This window comes from Epinephelus lanceolatus, chromosome 2 (genome assembly GCF_041903045.1).
Source record: "Epinephelus lanceolatus isolate andai-2023 chromosome 2, ASM4190304v1, whole genome shotgun sequence".
Classification (NCBI taxonomy): Eukaryota; Metazoa; Chordata; class Actinopteri; order Perciformes; family Serranidae; genus Epinephelus; species Epinephelus lanceolatus.
Window position 1 is genome coordinate 11581441 of NC_135735.1, and position 16715 is coordinate 11598155.

General features: G+C 42.0%; 1 protein-coding gene across 1 annotated transcript in view; it reads left to right on the top strand.

Annotated features, from left to right (window-relative positions):
* The window catches only part of otog (otogelin), a 67179-nt gene that overhangs the window by 31342 nt on the left and 19122 nt on the right, over positions 1-16715 (top strand). The window contains exons 23-34 of the mRNA XM_078162731.1: positions 4448-4555; positions 5214-5352; positions 5559-5693; positions 5855-6001; positions 7935-8054; positions 8752-8868; positions 9406-9562; positions 9782-9808; positions 11003-11179; positions 13079-13357; positions 14912-15029; positions 15731-15810. Coding sequence (XP_078018857.1) covers positions 4448-4555; positions 5214-5352; positions 5559-5693; positions 5855-6001; positions 7935-8054; positions 8752-8868; positions 9406-9562; positions 9782-9808; positions 11003-11179; positions 13079-13357; positions 14912-15029; positions 15731-15810 — 1604 coding nt within the window. The remainder of the gene's footprint in view (positions 1-4447; positions 4556-5213; positions 5353-5558; positions 5694-5854; positions 6002-7934; positions 8055-8751; positions 8869-9405; positions 9563-9781; positions 9809-11002; positions 11180-13078; positions 13358-14911; positions 15030-15730; positions 15811-16715) is intronic.

The following is a 16715-nucleotide window of genomic DNA, read 5'->3' on the forward strand; positions in this document are numbered from 1 at the left end:
TTAGTAATGAGCAGATCTTCAAGCGTTTATATATATATTAATTTCGGCCAGATTACATGAAGTGCATATATTCTAATCCTCAATTTGAGACAAAAAAAGTGTCACAAAGCGCTGCTCCTGTGGGTTCTGGCAACACTAAACCCCTGAGCTTGCCCGAAAAGGACTAAATGCACAAAGCTGCTATTTTTGAATGTCCCATTGAGTGTGCAGCCTCGTTCTGTGGACGATAAACGAGATGCAGTCTTCCATCTGTGTCACTGATAATGAGGAAATACAGTGATTGCTGGACGGAGCAGTGAGTGACAACAACCCCGCCCACAATTTAAGAGGACTGTTTGTGGTGGAAACTCTAGGGTCTAGGTACCGTGTCTGAAGGGCTACTTTGGGTTCCAAAGGTACCATACTGAAAGTGTTTGGTGCAAACGGGGCTTTAGTGCATGATACTGGTACAGCAGTTTCACGGAAGTATAGCACACACCCTCTGGTTTCCCTGTAGTTAACACAGTTAGCTGTGTCAGCACTGTTGCCTTTGTTAAGCTTTGTTTATGGAGTTAGCACTATTAGCTGTTGGATGCCAGCCAACTCATACACTCTGAATTTTGCAAAGAGCTGTTTTAAAAAATCTGTAGTGCAAGACAATGTCAATATGGGCAGATTTAGACGTGAATAAAGCTGTATTTATCCTGTAAGGAACATAACAAGATTACTGCACCTTGTTTTTTGGGGGGATGATGGTGTACAAACACCGAAATATGGTCACTAAATATAAAGCCAAGACCTCAGTCTCATATTTAAATATTCCTCCCTGACTTAAATCTTTTTTGTTACCAATCAGTCTCATGTCTTCAACTTGCTCCCTCTGGTTCTCTTTTCTAAACGGGACAGCAGATGATGAGCAGGTGTTCCCTCTGTCATATTAATACTACACTTAGATGATTATCACTAGGAAGAAAAAAAAATCCAAACTCAAAGTCAACTGCGAGGTATTCATCTGCAGCAGGACTTAAAAACCTCTAATGGGAAATAATTAGCTGAGGTGCTGACAGAAGAATCCATTGTGTTTTCATTCACAATGGCACACTTTGTTTATGATCAAAATGTAGACCATTCATTCCTTCCTCATTCTGTGACAATTAGCCCAGCTGAACTCATATGAACCTGAACCTTCAGGTGCAGCACAGGACAACGCAGCATACCACAATCTGGTTTTGGTTACAGTACATACATACGTACATACAACTGTAAAAAAAAAACACTGCCTGTAGATGAACCTAGAGAGGCATGACTGTGTTTTAAACGGGGTGTTACAGTACTAAATAAAGACAAGAAATAACCTTGGACCTCTCAGTGAAGATGCAGTTTGGGGGATGATGAAGACATGACTTGTGTATCCGCTCCATGATTTGGATCTACTCCAAAGTTTAATGGGTTTTTCCTTTAGTAGCCGACTTTGCAGCAAATAAAAATGATGTATGAATGAGTCTTGTATAATTAAACCCGTGATCTTCAGTGGGTGCGCAGAGCCTGGCACATCACCAGATGCATCACAGACTTGCAGTCAACCCATTGTGCCGTCTGGCTCGCCTGTCGCCGCTCTATGCGACTACATCTTCCACGGCCACTTCTACATCGTCTGATGGAATTGAACTCAAAATGAGGGCTGTGTTTTTGTGGATTTATTCATAATGTGCACGTAGGTCAGGAGAATGAATGATTGTAGAATCTTTGATCGGAGTAATTGATACGGCAGCTTGGCGGGCGGATAAAGGAAGCTGTTAACACCGTTTTATCTGGGGTGTAACTCTACTCAGATGAACCTGAGGTTTGTGGCGGGACCATTCAGTATGTCACTTCATTGTCTGCGGCCTCGCCAGTGGATATAGCTCAACCCTGGATATTACAAGATACTTATCAGCTTCGTCTCGCAGAGTGGAAAGCAAATGGAGGCATCCAGACAAAGACTGTTTCTCTCTCTATCTCTGAGAATCCTAATTGTGTGGTTTTCTCATGTAGCTAACGAGTGTTACCGCTTTTCATCCACAGTCGCCCACCCCTGAAACTCTCTCCCTCTTGTTTCCTGGCATGGCTCTGCTCTGGAAGCCAACCTGCTTTGGCTCTGCCTCTGTCGCTCTCTTGGCAAAGGATGGTCCTCATATCTGGGTTTGAGATGAACACAGGAGCTCCAAATGATGATTATGTTATAACATGATAGCGTCCTGTTAGCTCACAGTTCTGGAATAATAACTCCAAATTAGACGGCATTGACTTATGAGGCACTTTTATTGGCCTTTTGATGATGACAGTCAAAAATTCAATCAGCTTATTCTTACTGTGATTGGTTTCTAATCTTCAGGTGGAACCACATCTATTTCTTCATTCATGAGAAATTTGTTTAAATGACCAAGATGCTCTTGTGCTAAATGACAAAACAGGTCATCAAGGTTGTCGGTGCCTTCACGAAGAACTACATCAGCAAGTCATGTCTGTGGTGAAGTCTAGTGGGAGAGAATGAGCGGCTCCATGGTGGAAGAAAAGAAGGATTATTGCCAAAAACTAATAATGGTGAAACATAAAGGCCTTGTTGTTTTGCATTTTATGGCTAAGTTGAAAAAGAATAAGGAATCCTCTACTGCTGAGAGCTATCACTGCACAAGGAAGAGTGCATCTACTCATGGCTGAGAGGCTCGTGGTTGTGACTGTGTGAGATGTAAACACTAATGGCATCCTCCTCGGCTGAGCTGTAATGCTCACTAGCTCAGGTTGGCTTGCAGAAGCCTCTCGTCCACGAATAGCGCTTCTCTCTATGCTGTGATACAGTTGAGTGTAGTTTGGTAAGAAGAAAATAATCATAATATTATTATCATTGTAATATTTTATGTTATTTTTATGTTTCTTGGCAGTACTGAATGAGACCCTGGGTAGAGATTCTACCTGTGATAGGTTCAGTCTCTTTCATTTTAACTCAGACTAGTTAAGAGTACACGAAAAGATAAATAAGACTTTCATTTTGTGTTTTGGCAACCCGGTCTCACTCCAAAGTTGTGAAAATCTGGCGCTTGGGCAGTGACTTGCGGCGTCAGACACAGACGAAAAAAGTTGTCCTGAACGTCAGCATGACACGCTGAAGAACACTGTTACAGTTAAATGCCAGCCAGGGCTGTCGGGGGAAATGTGGCGAGTGAAATTGAGGTGAAATGGGTCCACCGAACACTGATTTTCACCTGGGTGAGCAGTGTTTGTGTCCATGAAAATTATAAACCAACGTTCCAACATAGTGCATTTATTTTGAAAGAGACTGTATGTAAATGGTAAATTTCCTGTGAAAATGGAAGAGTATTTGGAAAGAAGACAATGCATGTAACAGGCAGAACTTGACATGGCGTCCCAGAACGTCAACAACCAACGCACCCAGGGTACCTTGCATGTCGAATTTGGAGCTGGAAAGTCCATGACCAAACGTCAATATGTGACGAGGTCGGAGTGAGAGTGCGTTGGTTTTGGGGTTGCCCCCCGTAGTTGGTTGGAATATGTTCTCACTGCAGTTCTCTTGTTAGAATACTGATATATTTTTAGGCGTCTGGGTAATTTTTTTCATTCTTTTTTTTAAAGATATTTTTTAGGGCATTTTGCCTTTAATGGACAGGACAGGTAAGCGTGAAAGGGGTAGAGAGAGAGGGGGGATGACATGCAGCAAAGGGCCACAGGCTGGATTCGAACCCGGCCGCTGCGGCAACAGCCTTGTACATGGGGCGCCTGCTCTACCCACAAATCCACCGACGCCCCATTTTTTTTTTTTTTTTCATTCTTGATAAACAAATCAAGCTAACTAAAGTAAGCATCGTGCTCATGGATGTTTGAACAGGAAACATCTGGGACCATGTGTCTCCTGTAAGATTAAGAAGCCGTAGTTGCAGGATTTAACCACAAACTGTAGAAGAATAATGGACATAGCCATTTTGACGTCACCCATTGGTTTGTGGACTCCTGTTTTTAAGCCTCAAGTGTGGCATTTCGGCTGTGGTGATGCAGTCAACCTGTCACTCAAAGCAGCCCCACCCTAAATCATGCATAACTTTAAGCCTTAATAAAATGTAAGAGGGTAAGTTATAGAAATATTCACCCCCCATACAGTTGTCATGGTGGGGGAAATTAGCTATAGAGAACAAAACTGTTTTTTGAACCAGACTTGAAACATGTTTCTGCTGTAAAGTTGGGAGTTTTACATGGGGGTCTCTGGGGATTCACTGGAGCCAGCCTCAAGTGGCCATTAGAGGAACTGCAGTTCTAGCATTTCTGCATTTGCTTAATTTTTCTGCCCCGTAGGCAGCTGCTTGGACTTAGCCCAAGAAAACATTTCCAGAATCTGCTGATCTCAAACCACTACTACCGTCACACTATTTCAAACCAGAATGTGTTGTCCTTTAACAAGTTTGTGTTTGCCCCACAGGTTGCTGAAACATGGAGACGAGTGCTTTGAACCAGCATCCTGCCCCTGTCTATGGAAAGGGAAGGAGTATTATCCTGGTGACAGAGTCAACTCCCCCTGCCATGAGTGGTACGTTCATTCATTCCTGAAAATCAGATCAAACTGTTAGAGGATAATTTTGTTAATTAAAATACAATGTCTGGTGATTGCATGCAATCTTTTCCCTCCCTCAGTTCATCTTCATCCATTCTGCCACAGTGTACAAATTTGTATTCCCCTCACCAATCATCCGACAACAATATCTGTCAGAATTAAGACAAATCGCCAACAACGCTGCTAATTTTTCAGAGTCAGATTTTGCCTGAAAGCGTCGGTCGAGTCCTGAGATCGTCAGAGCAGCGAAAGTGGCCACCTGATATCCATAATTCTCTGCTATCACAGGACAGAAAAAGAGCCTTGGAAACAGAGCAGGCCCTTGTATGACTCTTTGATTCCCTCTGCTTCAGACTGTTCATCGCTGGTGAAAGCAAACACTCTCCCAGTGATCTCAGTCATTCTCCCATCCTTCCATTTCTCCTTCAAGCCATAGCCAGGGAAGAAGATGTAGATGACAGCCTAATAGCGCAATGAGCGGCGATTGAGCCTTTGACAATTCACCGGCCACTTTTCTGCCTGCTGTAAACCTGAGGCTCTCCACAAAAGGAGGCCATTAGATGAGAAAAAAATGCCCTCGCACTAAGTGGGAACAAGTTGATGCTGAATCACTGAAGCTTTGCTGTCTTTGTAGTGTTTGCCAGCATGGGACGTTCCAGTGTGTGTTTCATCCGTGTCCATCCATGTGCATGGCTTACGGAGATCGCCACTACAGGACGTTTGATGGACTGTTGTTTGACTATGTGGGCGCATGCAAAGTCTATCTTGTAAAGGTATTCAAAGTTTTATTTATTCGTTACAGTCGCTCCAATGTAAAGAGTAGAGTACAAAAGTATTTTAAATGCTGCATCGTTTGCACCCATGTTTGGCTTGCAGTCTTCTTCCATGACTTTGTAATGAAAACAGAAGAGTATAAATCTAGGTTAAGTGTCAGCAGCATTTATGTAGTTTCTGTGATTGTGTTTTCTCTCCTCCACAGAGCAGTGCTGATGTGATGCTCAGTGTAACAGCCGAAAACATCGACTGTTTCGACAGTGGACTCATCTGCAGGAAATCTCTGCTGATCAACATCGGACGATCCTTCGTAGTGTTTGATGATGACTCTGGGAAACCAGTAAGACTCACTTTCAATGTCTTTTAAATAATGACGTAGGTTACCAGCAACAAATGTCCTGCATGAAAAAAGGAGGTGTTTGTTGGCTGATCATACTTCAGTCAACTTGAGAATAAATCTGAGAATATTTCAGTAAAGTTAAACTTCTCTGTCCGCTGCAGAATCCATCCAGTGTGATTGACAGGAAGCAGAGGATGTTCATCTGGCCGGCCGGGTACTACACAGTGGTTAATTTTCCCGAGGAAGACGTCACCGTCCTCTGGGACCGTAAGACCACCATTCACATCCAGGTCGGACCTCGCTGGCAGGTAGGACACTGGTTCAGTGCCTTTGTCTGACTCAGTAGAGTGTGCACAGTTGTGATTTATGGTTGTGTTTAGCTGATGCTTCAATCCATACTGACTCAAAGTTCAAATATATACAGATAAAAATGTCCTTTTTCACGTTAATACTACATTTACCATCAGCTTCCTGTCTCCCCCATCCTCTCTGCAGAGGATAAATAACAATTGAAGCTGAGCTTGACAGTTCATACTTGACTTTGGAAACAGCAGTCTCAACTCAGACTCCTCTGTCTCGCTTGTTTGGGAGCTTTAATTCGATCACTTGGTTGTTGTGGAGTTATCACAGAACTCTCGATGTTGCTGGTTGAAAAGTTGAGCTCGACAGTGACCTTTTCCAACGGAGTCAACTCCATTTGTTGATGAAGACCTTGTGAAATGGTCAAACGCTACAGAACAAGCAATTAATGAACCTTAAGTTAAGATTGTCTTGTCACATATTTATGTCTCCTTCCATAGCGCAAAGCAATGAACAGTCACGCAACACTTCGTCCAACTTGTGATAAAATGGGCAAGTATAGAGCGTTAGCATGCTGTTACCAAAGCAACCACGACGACCTGCATTGATAATGTAGTCCTTGTTGGGGATGATCAGGATACACTAACTTTTATATCAAAAAAGATCACAGTGCCTCACGGTGGTTGTTCACACTTGTATTGAGAGCTGTCCGCTTGCGATCGGATCACCCCTGACGTCTGTTAATACCAGGTACAAACAGGGCCACAGACATTCATAAGACATTATATCAAATGTGGCGCATGCATTTCTTCCTCACTCACCAACTGGAGGACTGCGAAGGAGCGGTGCACTCAGTGCTGCCACCAGTGCTCAGAGGCTGTATTACAGCAACGCTTCAGTAGGAGCATAAGGCCCGTTTCCACTGAAGAAGTTCCTGGTACTATTTGGGGGGCAGGAACTACTACAGGAACGTCCTCTCGCTCGGCCCTCTCAACCGCCGTGTCTCCACTGAGAGAGCGGAGTAGGAGGAAGGTTCCTGTAAAGTTACAGGCTCTGGATGTGACGTAATCGTTGCGCGACCATTTTGACCAGGGCGACGTAGGGGCGTAGGGACGCCGTTAGCCGTTAGCGGTGTCTGTAATAACTCCAGTCACGGTCCGTAAAAAAAATATTTTCTCCAGCGGATGTCTTAGTTACAACATTATTGAGCTAACTTCATGTCGTATCCGACAACGGGAGGCTTTTAACAGATGACGTCCTGATGTTAGCTTTGCTGCTGCTTTTAGCTGTCCCTGTCAGCTGCAGCCACTGATGCTTTCTAGACATCGTGATTTCCCAAAACTGAATAAATACCACACATAGCAACACAAAACTGCTTTGCTAGCTCAATCATGTTGTAACTAAGATATCCGCTGGAAAAAATATTTTTTTCACGGACCGTTTATTGAGTTATTACAGACACTGCTAACAGCTAACGGTTAGCCCAGCTACCATGTTATTAATTACAAAACGTCACATCCTGCCTTGAGTATATACAATCAGCACCAAGTAATCCCCAAGCCCCAGCCAGGAGTTTCTCGGGCCGTTTTGAGTACCTACTCCGAGGCAGGGACTTGTTTAGCCCCTGTAAAAGTTCCGGAACTCTGTCCTTCGGGGGTGGTTCCTGAGGTGGAGACACGCACCAACGGCCCCGGCCCCATAAAATTACCCCGAAGTTCCTGCGGTGGGAACGGGCCGAGCCTAATATTCACATATATCCTGTTCATTTATGCTCTTAAAGAATAAGAAAAACAGGCAGGGAAGTTCACTCTATTTGTAAATTTTGATCATATTAAATCTTCTTAGAAGATCTTAAATATTATATTCAGGATATGGTGATATGAAGTTGATACTTATGTTAAAAAGAATCCTGTTAAAGAGAGATGTTGGTGATGTGTTCAGGGGAAGCTAAGCGGGCTATGCGGGAACTTTGACATGAAGACAGTGAATGAGATGCGAACTCCCGACAACATCGACTCCCCAACGCCACAGGAGTTTGGAAACAGCTGGACTGCAGCAGAGGTGAGTGAAACATGTCCTGTATCATCATCAACATAGTGAAGTCTTTTATGTTACTAAATTATGATGCACTTGTACTTTACTGGAGTATTCACTTAATACTTATACTCCACTACATCGCAGAGATAAATATTGAGCATTTTACTCCTCTACATGTGTCTGAGAGCTTTAGTTACCATGCATCTCCAGATGTGTTGATGTTGACCATTTGTGAATAAATGTAGGATGAAGTGTTCCTATATGCTCTACTTTTTAAGCTTAATAAATTATAGATACATACATAGAGATACATGGTTCTCACAGGGCAGCTTCACTACAAACATATGACCATTGTATAGAATAAGATGCACTGCTGTAGATTAAACCCAACAGTTGAAAAATAAATTAAAACTAGCTCAACTAGAAACATCTACAACAGGAAAATGCAACATACACATTAATGCATAAGTAATATTAATCCAAAAACATCATGTATAATAGTAAAACACCTCTGCCTAAATGGCTACTTTTACTTTTCACACTTTAAGTATATTTTGCTGATAATATCTACACATGTGCTTAAATAAGATTTTGAATGCAAGACTTTTGCTTCTGATCTGAATACTTCTTTCACCACTGGTTTTCAGGCACTACTACTTAACCTCTGATAAAAAGTTGTAATGCGACACCCCTGTTTGTGCGTGTATGTGTGTGTGTTTAGTGTGTGAACAGTCCAGATATCAGACACCCCTGCAGCCTCAGTCCTCTCAGAGAGCCTTTTGCAAAGCGGCAGTGTGGCATCCTGCTCAGTGAGGTCTTCCAGGCCTGCCACCCGGTGGTGAGTAACAGTACAACAACAGCTCTCTGTCCTCTTCTGAGTACCAAACACTTATCCCCCAGGCTTTTTAGGTGTAAAATTAAATATATCGATAATTAAATAAAAGTTAATTTGGGGATAACTTTAGAATGGGCCATTTTTTTTCTCTTGCCCCAGCACTTTGTAAATCCCATCCATCCTTAAAGGAATACTTCACCTGCAAGGAACATTTGTATATCAGTTACTCACCCTCGTGAAGAAATCTACTTCCATGATGAATGAAGAATCCTAAAATGGAGAAAATTCTTGATGAATTCATAGGAGTCCATTTTCAACAACATGGACTCCTATCAAAACATAGTTTACAAACACTAACCGCTGCAGCCCTACATATCACATTCCCGCATTCACACACACACACACAGTGAGTATTTGATATAAAAAAAGTTCATTTTGTGGGTGATGTATTCCTTTAAGGATTTTGTAAGAATTTTTAAATTAAACTATTTTTTTATTCTCTATAAATTTCTAAAAGTGTTTGTTCTTCTTCATGATCAGGTGGATGTAACCTGGTTCTACATGAACTGCCTGGCAGACACGTGTGCCTGCAGTCGTGGAGGCGACTGCGAGTGTTTCTGCACCAGCGTGGCGGCATACGCCCAGCGCTGCTGCCACCAGGGCGTTCCTGTCGACTGGCGCTCCCCATCTCTGTGCCGTAAGTCAGAACGCAGGGAGCAAAAAACCTGCATCATTTTTTTTTTTGTCTGTTTCAAAAGATCACACAAATCTGAAGCGTGTGACAATAATAACCAGTTACAATACATTTTATGCCTCGTTAGAAAGTGATATCTATTTGTCTTGATTATCAAGCACTTTATGCCATCTATTACTATTAATATTATTGTTATTACTGTCTCTGTGTTTCTCTCTGCAGCATATGATTGTGAATACTACAACAAAGGTACGACAATCTCTTCTCTGAGTTATACATGACATCACACACACCCTCACTTACCTGAGGTTTGATCTGTGAATGATGAATAAATTAAGCCCTTTCCACACAGGAATACAAAGGTGTTGAGAAAAGCTTTTCACAGGCTGAGCTGAGTGTGATACAAAAGTGTGGTGTCAGATGATTAATTTTGAGTTACATGATAGCCCTTCAGACTTTTATAGCTCTAAGTATTTGCACTGTTTTTCTGCTACAAGCATTTTCAGTAATTAAATAGCACTGTGAGATACAATGATGCAACAGTGATATAATATCTGATCAATCAATAAGTTGTTATTATTCACAGTATGTATTAATGTGTAATGTTCTAGCAGTTGTTTTAGTGCTGCTGGTGCATGTCTCTTTACTTCTCTCCTTCCAGTTATGACTGCTGGAAGGAAAGGACATTTAGGCACTTGGACTTGTGCAGTTTCACAATTACTGAGACTGATAACTTGTAAAAACAAAAGAAAAAACACAAACTATTAATGCCCTTTTGCTAAAACTCCAGACAGCCACTGGCTCATTTTAAAGGCTGCCCTAAACTACCCCATGACAATGATGTAACTCTTGGTGACAATTGTGGTTGCCTGGAAGTGCTGGAAATGACATCCAAAACCTAATAACAGAGTAGCATGGTGTTCAAAATGTGTAGTTGTGATGTATGCAGAATATGCTGTATGTAAACCAAAACTGCATGAATATTCTGTAACAGTCATGGATGGATTTCTGAATGGGCCTACTGAGGCACAGGCCCAGGGACCCCAAGTTTCAGAGGTCCCCCTGACCTTCACCTGCAAATTGGAACTCAGATTAATATCTACCGACGAAATAGGGGAATAACTCAATATGACCACAAAGAGATGCAAAAAGACCACAAAGTGATGCAGGGGAACTAATAAGAGGCCAAAAACAACCACAGAGACACAAAATTACCACAGACCACTACAACAAAGAGACACAAAATCACAGACAGATGCATAACCACTACAGAGATACTGAACAACAAAAAAGAGGCAAAATCACCACAAACTCTGTGTTTTGCTCCTATGTAGGGCAGGTAGTGATGCCTTTTTGCATATCTGTACCTGAGGGCCCTTTGTCTCATAGCCTGTCAATGCTAACAATAAACGCTGCTGGGCTACCATTGTCTCCTGTCTGCAGTTCTGGGTAAAGGCCCCTTCAGGCTCATCACCTTCAGGGATCGCACGACGCTGTTGGCAGCCAGCAGGTCCAGTGGCTCTGTGTTCCTGCAGCGGGGCAACCTCAGCGTCTACGCCGCCCCTCGAGTCCTCTCGCAGTTCATGATGACGCCAGGCCTCAGCAGAGCCCGCCCACATGGTGAGTTACTCCTGTTCAGACTGTACGGTTCAACTTCAGTTACACAGCAGGGTTCATTTTACTACAAGAAGGGACTTATATTACTTGTTTCCTTTGTAGCGCCCTTTCCCCACTATCTCTCTCTTTGCTGTGCCTTAACACATCCTGATGAAAACCCTGTAGTTGGAGATTTATTGTATGTTGCCATAGCAACTGTGTAAAAAAGAGGATCTCATCAGCATTTCGAACAAAGTAGACTGAGGCTGTGTCCACATACCAGGGCTAAATGCTCAGTTCTGATGATTTCCCCATGATCCGATCTTTCTGCCTAAACTGTTCACATTCGTGTTTGAAGTGACCTATATCTGACATCAGTGTGAACGGATCTTTCATTCATGATGGAACAACAACAACAACAAAAAAAATCACATTTGGGTATTTTAGGTAAAATATTTGTCAATGCTTTTTAAAATCTGAGCTCTAATTCAGGCCCACATGGACAGCAATAGATGTAGACATAGATGCAACAGATACTGGAAAATGTCTCAGTGAGTGTGGGAACCTTGTGGTCAGTCGAGAGGCTTTATAGTTTTATTTTACACTTATTTCGTGTCACTGCGGGAAATAAGAAGTGTCTGATTTACTAATGGAGGACACAGCAGATGCAGTATCAGTGCATGAAAGGAAACTTCTGTAGTGGAGTTTGGGAAAGTTCGATCGCTGTGTAGATACCACAGCGATATGTTTTCCTGTCAGCAGAATACGGAGTGCTGCTGAGTGAGAGACACAGAAGGCAAACTGACTGTATTTCTGCTGGACTGTGAGAAATCAGCAGGAAACTGTTCAACCAAAGGTCCTTTATCTTCAGTGTTTCCTCTAAAATTCATTCATCATCATTTTCTGTAACCACTTATCCTGTTAGGGGTCACGGGGGGGCTGGAGCCTATCCCAGCTCACATTGGGTGAGAGGCAGAGTACACCCTGGACAGGTCACCAGACTATCACAGGGCTGACACATAGAGACAGACAACCATTCACACTCACATTCACCTACGGACAATTTAGAGTCACCAATTAACCTGCATGTCTTTGGACTGTGGGAGGAAGCTGGAGTACCTGGAGAAAACCCACACTGACACAGGGAGAACATGCAGAAGGGCTCCCCCACCCTGGGTTCGAACCAGGAACCCTCTTGCTGTAAGGCTATGACAATGCTAACCACTGCACAGCCGTTCTGCCTCCTTTTTTAAAGCATTATTATTATTTCAAATGTCAAAAATAAGGCTAAATATCTGCTCCAGTGTTTCCCTATATTCATTCTGCATGAATGAGACAAGTGTCTGTGGTTAGTTCACATCTTCAATCACAGCACTTCTCTTTTTAAACATGCCAGTTCATTAGCACTTTACTTTACAGTTCAATAATAACGTGGTCGCTAATCTGAGAATCAGAGCGAGACGGAAGGCCAGCTGGTCGGCGCTCTCCTCTTCCACGGTTTCCTTTGTATTCAACAATGTTTGGAATGATTTGAGTGTCTCAGTGAAAACACTGATGGACAAGATGGACTCCCATTGACTCTCAGTGGCAGCAGGGATCTGAAATCAGATTGCCAAATGCTAATATGGCAACCTGAGCTACAGGCTGGTCGGCAAGCCAAGACTGGGACAAGCTGGACCCACTGTTTACTCCATGTGAGCTGTGATACTGTCGGAGTCTGGATCTTTGTCAAGGGACACATTTTGCACCATTACACACAATCAGCCACAACATTAAAACCAGTGACAGATGGTGTGAATAATGTTGATCATTTGTTACAACGCAATGTCCTGGTGTTCATGGTGGATGACATTTGACATGAACGACCCACACAAACACAATTAGAACACCTGGTGTACTGATGAACCATTATGTTCTCCACAGACACGTCACGGATTTCCTTCGAGGCAGCCGACAGATCGAACTACTTCCTGTACGCGAGCCCCAGTGGTGAGGTGAAGCTGGCTAAGTGGGAGGACAGCGAGGCATTCTGGGACGGCGCCACCTTTGTCCTCCACAGGAACACCTGGATCCCCGGCTACGACTCGCTGGAGTCCCACGCAAAACCCGGCTTCTTCCTGCACGCCACGCTGGCCCGCCTCCACCTGCTCAAGTACAGACACACAGACAGCTTCCGCAAGGCCACGCTGTTCAGACTGACAGGTGAGCAGCACTGAAACGACCAATGTGCAGCGAACACATCAGACATACCAAAAGTTAGGGTTACTGAGGCTGAGGTCACACTGAAAGCATCAGATATTTCTGACAAAAGGTTGTGTTTCCAAGATGACAGGGCTGTAAATCATCCCTAAAAATCGAACAAACATTATCAAAGTATCAAACATTATGATACTTTAAAACTCCTCCCCAATTTCACGAATGAGGCTTTCTGGGGAGTTGGGAGTTGGGAGTGCTTCTTTTTTGACACTGTTTGTTGGCAAAATTAGACACACTGACAGTTAAAGGCATGTTGTCCTGATGTTAAAGTTCTAGTTTTATTTTTAAGCCTCAGCAAGGATTCAAGAAGCTTTGCTCAGGGTCCAGCTGGCCACCAGAGGTCAAAGGTCAAGACTAGTGACTCCTCTGGCTGCATACTCGGCTCAGAGAGCAGCCAGGCTAATCACTGATGCTAAAAATACAGCAGCATTTGTGTTTGTTAATGGAAAAAGCGAAGGAGCCAATAGCAGATTGGATTTCCTGCTGACGGCGGTGAATGCCGAACACATTCAGAGCGAGAGATGAAGTCCAGACTCCAGACGGACTCTAATGGCTTTCTGAGTTCATCACATTACTGGTCTGTGAAAACAGATGAGGATCCTTTTTAGCCAGGCTGGATTAGTGATGTGATGTACTTTTTTTAATAAAAGCTTTTCCTGTAAATTGAGGCGACATCAAATCGATTGAAGAAAATCAAATCAGGCTTCACTGTTACACAGTACATTGGACAGTTAAATACTTAGATGCCTTGCTCCTGAGCAAATCTAACCCTGATTCCAGAAAACTGGTGCCAAATGTGCTGGGTGTGGCAGTGCACTCAGTAAGCATTTGGAAACTGAAGACACTAATTGTTGAAGTTTTTAAAGTCAATTTTCTCTCTCAAGATTCACAAGCAGCCTCCCTTCAAATTCTTAAGATTTAAAGACTGTCCCATCTGAACACTGTGAGAGATTAGGTTCTTTACACAGGAAGTGTCATTCGCTTTTACTCAGCATCATTTTTATTAATTAAAATGTTTACATTTTTCTTTATTTCTTTTCTATCAGTGTAGTTTTATGGAGTTATTATCAATGTCTGGTCTAAATGACATATAAATGGCTGCATTGGAGGTAAATGTAATGGAAAAAATGTAATAAACAAGTGTATATTTCAAGACTTTTGACCCCGGTGCAACCACAGATGGGTCAATTTTGATGCACTTTATGTTGTTTATTATATTATAGACCTTTATTTTTTGCTAACTTTAAACGTACTGACAATTTTGGGGAAGTTCAGGGTTCAGTAGGTTAGTACTGTTGACAGACATGAAGCTCATCAAGCTATGATACAGTTAAATCTGATTTTAAAGTGGACATATGTTTAGTCACAGTAAAAGTTCCTGTTAACCTTTTCTACTGCATTGTACCTTAAAGACCACAGTGATATCAGAGCTGGACTTGTTCCTCAAAGAGGTTTTTTTTCCTTCACTGTTTAAAAAGTGTTGTTTTATTTTTTTTCCAGGCCCCAGCCCGGATGCCCCACCTGCTCCTCGCTGTCAGTGGAGGTACGATTCCTGCGTCGTCCCCTGCTTCAAAACCTGCAGCAACCCGTCAGCTGAAGCCTGCGTCACCATCCCACAGTGAGACATTTCACCTTTTCAATAACTCTCAACACAACACAGACAGTCTCTGCTGGACTTAAAGGGACACATCAGACCTGTACTGAGCTCTAATCAAATATGTCATGTCATCCATCTTTAATGTGATGGCGCTCTGTTGACCAATTAGATCTCTAATATGTTTTTTTTTTTTTTTAATGTAATGTGAGCAATACTCACACAAGATAATCCACAGACCTTGTTGTGAGCAGTTTTATGTGGGAACTATTCTTCTTCTACCAAACTAACGGACACCATTAATGTTTGGATCTTGCGCTGGCACAAGTAAACAGTTGGCAGGTGTAGTTCAGCAGAAAGAAAATAGTTCCTACATGAAACTGCTCACAAGAAGGTCTGTGGTTTATCTTAAGTTACCGGGTCATAATCTCTGGAAAGAGATATTGATGTCGAGTTTTTCAATTGTATCTTTTTGGTGCTTTAAGCATCAAAAGCTGAGCCATCTAGTTCCATTATACTGAGGAGAAGACGTTACAGTACACCAAAACATCTAAAACAATCTAAATGTATAAATGGCACCACAGGCAAGAGGTAAAATATGTGTAAAATCCAGACTGTGACTCAGTAACAATCAGTGTGTTCCATAATCTAAATGTAACATGAAACATTACAGTTGTCGTACAGTGGACGGGTTATTTCATGGCTCTGTGTTGCTCTCTGTACAGAGTGGAGGGCTGCCTTCCTGTCTGCCCACCACACATGGTTCTGGATGAGATCACCCATCGCTGTGTCTATATTGAAGACTGTGAGTAATCCCTTGATTGATCTCAGTGATGTTTTACTGTTTATTGTTTACTGATTAAACTGATTTTTTTTAGTGAAACGGGATGTTGTGTGGTTGGATTGGAGCTGGAGTTAGGGCTGGGCTACACAGAAAAAAATAAAATCTTACGGTATCTTTTTTACCAGTTACTTAATTAACAGTATGTGATGATACTGTAGGGTTGACTTTTGGTGCTTTCACAAAATATTTACACAATAAGATTTTTATAAATAATCAGCGGTGATGTGGATATTATGACTAAATGGGTAAAGGCAAATAATAGAACAGCCAGAGTTTGGTAAGTTCAGAAAATGACATCACTTTACTTTAATGCAGCCTTTAAAACCAGGAAAAGACAACACATACGATATTATGATATAAAATCTAAGCTGATATCTAGTGTCCTGTCATCATATCCACATATTGCCAGGCCTTTTGAAAGTAGGTGGCAATTAAAAATCTGAGATGGTGTCTTTAAGTAAAACCTCAACATAGACCTTTGTCTAACCTAATATAACCACTAAAAAAATACACTCAATAAAGGAATTTAATACAAGAAATGACACAATATCTACACTGTGGTTATTATGGTACATTAAATAATAATAATAAAGATTTTTTTTCTAATATATTTGAAGCAGAAAGTATCACCAAGTCTCAAACTCTTCAAGATCTTTTGTATTTGTTTAATTCTGATGGACTTGATACTTATTCTGTTTTCCACCTGGTTGTGCGTCTCCTCAAAATTTGTTTATTAAATAAACTCAGCAACACGTGAGCATATGTAATGACATTTATAGTTTATTTTAGCATATTTCGATACATTTTAGCCTAATACCTTTTGAACTTAATTAAAACGTTTTAGATAAAACAATACTTAAAGGTCC